General features: G+C 41.2%; 1 protein-coding gene across 1 annotated transcript in view; it reads left to right on the forward strand.

Moving 5' to 3' along the window:
• Nucleotides 1-894: 894 nt before the first annotated feature.
• Nucleotides 895-4,537, forward strand: part of LOC111871721 (dual 3',5'-cyclic-AMP and -GMP phosphodiesterase 11A) — a gene marked incomplete at its 5' end in the record, with an annotated part of 50,814 nt that continues 47,171 nt past the window's right edge. Inside the window, one exon of the mRNA XM_023865013.2 lies at nucleotides 895-1,106. Within this exon, the coding sequence (XP_023720781.1) occupies nucleotides 895-1,106 (212 nt within the window). The remainder of the gene's footprint in view (nucleotides 1,107-4,537) is intronic.

The following is a 4,537-nucleotide window of genomic DNA, read 5'->3' on the forward strand; positions in this document are numbered from 1 at the left end:
AAGGAGATAAATGAGTGTATGCACTACAAGACGGTTTAAATAAATTATGAATTGAAATTTAATTATTTTTACAAAATTTGTAAATCACGTTTAAATATAAATAAAATTGTTATTTATTACATGTATGAAAACTATTAATTTAATTTTATTCATCTCGATTACTGAAATACATTGTGAGAAGAATTAAACTTGACAACACTATAGTTTTCCATAAGTTGGCTGCCTTGTGCGGTTCAGTGTCCCCACATGAGCGGACCAACGCCACAATTGAAGCTTTACTTGAGGCGTTGTAGGTTAATCGTAGCTATATTTCTCTTTGTTACAGTGTGTTTTTTATGTATCACGACGTCAAAAGCAACTTATCGTTTGGAAGGAAGAACAGTGACTAAAAGTACATATGAGAAAAGGCTCACTCAACTGAAAACTCGCTATAGTTTCTGCTATGCCACTTCGTAACTCTTTCCAAAGTCGCCACAATTCTACAGTGAATGTTTTACAAATCTAGTAAAAGTAAAAGTTTCAGTACATTATTATTCATGCCACCTGAAGGGTGTAGTGAATATAAATGTAATTTTGTAACATTATTCATAAAGGCTGAAATTATAAGTGTAGCAATTTTTAAAACTCATGGTACCATTTTTACATGTTTTTCACCTACTATAATACACGAGGTGACGATCTTCCATAAGATCACGTGTGAATTTAATAAGAATTAAAAACAAACTGCAGTAACGTTTGAACGGGTTAGTGAATTGAGTCCAAAATTTCCGATGGATTGCAAAATAAAACAACGAATGATCTACGCAGTTTCTATGCATTTTTTACCATCTTTAAGTATCTCCGATACATCCTTAGAAATATGTAGGAGTAAGTGTTGTGCGTCTTGTTGTCAAGGCCAGCGCCCAATGCCTGTCTGTGTTCGTTTGTGTTCAGTCCAGTGGAGAACAGCACAGCATCGCGTTACATGCTGGGATTGGCTGAGCGCGTGGCAGAATCCGGAGACGTGCTGAACGTAGCGGAATGTCTGGAGGTGGAGAAGGGGTCTGGGGGCAACATCAGATCACTCCTCGCAATGCCTATTCGAAATAGGCATTATCAGATCATAGGTAAGTGTATCATAGCAGTCTGAAGGCTTTGAGGCTCTCAGTAGAGGTAGTTATATCTTCTGGGACATAAATCCGTGTATTCCGTTAAATGTCAACAACGTTTCGGAAAAATAATTCTCCTCCACCTGCAGGGTCAAAAAATAAATCAGTGAAGAAATCACCATGAAGAAAACTATGCTTACCACCTGCTTCATGCTGGTCTCTTGCTAAGCTTGTTCTTCTATCCAAAAAATGAAAGCTACATGTTCTTCCGAAACATCGGTTTACTTCCAACGGACTACACGGCCGTATATCCCAGAGATCTAACTCTTCATAATGGTTTATGTATCCTCTTCTTTTCTGTAAGGTATATATTAACCCATTTTTTGGAGCCTTTGAATTGATAATTTATAAAAATGCTCCAATTAGTTTCTCCCTGATTGGACTGTCTGCTCTTATTCAATCATCCGAGAACCGCTGAAGGAAGCTTTATTAAATTGATTAGCAATGAGTTCAAATGAAATTGATCAACGTATTCCAGTGTCGGCTAAATATGAGCAGTTGCAACTGGTATATTTTACGAAGACCTACACGCGCTCCTGTGTCCAGCTATAGCAGAACTCTCTAAATATTTACCTGAGGGAAAAATATTTCGAGTGTAATGAAACATTACTTCCAAGCTAATTCTTTTCTCTAAGACGCGCGAATTTCTGCTATTTGAGAACGGATTTTCATTCCATGCCACATCCTTCAGTACAGACCCATTCGTGACGATTAAGCTTGAGAATGGTAAGAAAAGTAAACACAAAGTTAGCATTGCCCTAATTTTATATTACTATCTTAAGAATAAATTTTCTGCTGTGAGCGGAGTTTAATCAAAATCCTGATATTCAGAGCTACAGCCACACACCCAAGAAGCCCCTACGTTACCAGAGAACATTTTCACGCGATTGACAGTACAAGGGGTTTGGATTGGTCATTGGGTTTATTGAACATTGTTGAAGTGCCTTGCAAGCTTTTTTTTACCGTGTAATTAACTTGATCAGCCCAAATTAAATCGCTACGTAAAATTATACAGAAGTATTTACAATCGCTCTCTTCCGGAATTACTATTCCATAATGAATAATGTAATGGTTCCGTCACACGGGCTCTCGTGAAAGAAACTGCCTCGCTTTTAGCTGAATTAATTACCATCGCATTTTCAACAGCCCACTACCCCAGCCTGTGCTGCAAAATATCTGCAAATTTTCAATACATTTATTGTTTATAATTTTCCTATATATTATACAGTCATTTGCGAGAAGTCTAATAGTTGAATCAGTATTTCTCCAAATATCATTTACGTACGCGAGGAACAGGTGCGGACTCAGTACACTTCTTTGTGGTACTCCTGGCGTTACTCTGACTTCTTCCGGTAATTGCCCTCCTACTCTGACTCTCTGTTTACGTACGCGAGGAACAGCAGTGGACCCAGTGCACTCCCTTGCGGTACTCCTGACGTTACTCTGACTTCCTCCGGTAATTGCCCTCCTACTCTGACTCTCTGTTTACGTACGCGAGGAACAGCAGTGGACCCAGTGCACTTCTTTGTGGTACTCCTGGCGTTACTCTGACTTCCTCCGGTAATTGCCCTCCTACTCTGACTCTCTGTTTACGTACGCGAGAAACAGGTGCGGACCCAGTGCACTTCTTTGTGGTATTCCTGGCGTTACTCAGACTTCCTCCGGTAATTTCCCTCCTACTCTGTGTACGTACGCAAGGAACAGCAGTGGACCCAGTGCACTTCCTTGCGGTACTCCTGACGTTACTCTGACTTCCTCCAGTAATTGTCCTCCTCCTCTGACTCTCTGTTTACGTACGCGAGAAACAGGTGCGGACCCAGTGCACTTCCTTGCGGTACTCCTGACGTTACTCTGACTTCCTTGGTAATTGCCCTCCTACTCTGACTCTCTGTTTACGGCCCAAAAGGAATGCCCTTATCCATACAACTACCTTCGAGTCCACTCCTGAGTCCTCAATTTTCGTAAGCAGCCGATCATGGAGAACTAAATTGAAGGCCTTAGGAAAATCTATTATAATAGCGTCCATCCTACCTCTTGTTATCGAGTGAGTCTGCGATGTCCTGAAAACCGTGATTACTTGACTTTCATATGAATATCCCGACCTGAATTCATGTTGACCCTCCAAAAACCAATCTTTTTATCCCAGAGTTTCCTCAGGTACGATGAAATAACTTGTATACCGAGTCGTTGCCCAGAATTTGTTTATATATACGCGTATAATGGCTTTTACCGTCGATACCAGACTGTTCGTTCGCATTATTATCATTTTAACTGTGCTTTTACTTAGGATTAGAATAGAATGTCACTCTATATTTCGGCTTTTCATGAAGCAGTCACCAGGCGATAAATTCTACAAATTTAACTATTGAGTGTAAATTTGTATGTGGGTTCCTATATAATAATTTTGTCCATTAATATAATCGATGCCGATCACAGTAGCCGAGCGGTCTAAGGCATGTACTGTCTTCTCTCGCTTGGAAACCGGGATCGTGGGTCCGAATCTCACTCAGGGCTTGGATGTTTAGTTTGTGGTTGTGCGCGTTTTTCTATGTTTGTGTACAGGTAGAGGCCTTGAGACGAGCTGATCACCCGTCCAAGGAGTCCTACCGAGTGTGTAAGATCTAGAAAAGCCGAAGTGAACGGAGAAGTTCATGGAGGTAGGCCTAGGCCCGCTGGGGCTGTAGTGCCAAGGAAAGAAAAAAAATATATATATACAGGATGTCCCAGGAGGAATGGACCAAACTTCGGGAGGGTGTTCCTTATGTTAAAGTATACCGATATAACCCAAAACACCTATGTCCAAAGTTGAACGTTACGGAGATAATGGCGCGAGAAAAGTGTGGTCTTCTGGCTGGTCCACGCATTATAGCTCTCAGCTGAGACCCTTATCTGTTTGTTCTTGAGTGTTGTGAGTCACACAACCGTAAGCTCCTACAGAGCCTACAGATTACGTTGCGGCGGGGTCGTGAATGTGTGGTAAATTAGTTGTGTGATGAGTTGCTGAAATCCCTTTTGTGTTTTCACATGTTGAATTTTGTGTATGGATTTTGCGGTGGCAATGCACGTGCTGCTGTTGAAGAGTACCAAAGGCGTTTTCCCGATCGAAGGATTCCATCTCGACGTGTATTTACGCGAATTCACAAGACATTGCGTGAGACTGGTTCTCTTCCGAGTGTTCCTGTGCAGTCGGAAAGGGAGGATAAGGCGTCGTTTACCCGGGACGGTGTAAATAATTTGCGAAATATTCATACGTGGTCCCACAATAATCCACATGAGATAATGGAAACGAAATTCCAAAAGAGATTTTCTGTGAATGTATGGTGTGGTGTGCTTGGGAGCAGGTTGATCGGACCTTTTGTGTTTCACAACAATTTAACTGGAAACACGTA

Source organism: Cryptotermes secundus, unplaced genomic scaffold (genome assembly GCF_002891405.2).
Source record: "Cryptotermes secundus unplaced genomic scaffold, Csec_1.0 scaffold514, whole genome shotgun sequence".
Lineage (NCBI taxonomy): Eukaryota > Metazoa > Arthropoda > Insecta > Blattodea > Kalotermitidae > Cryptotermes > Cryptotermes secundus.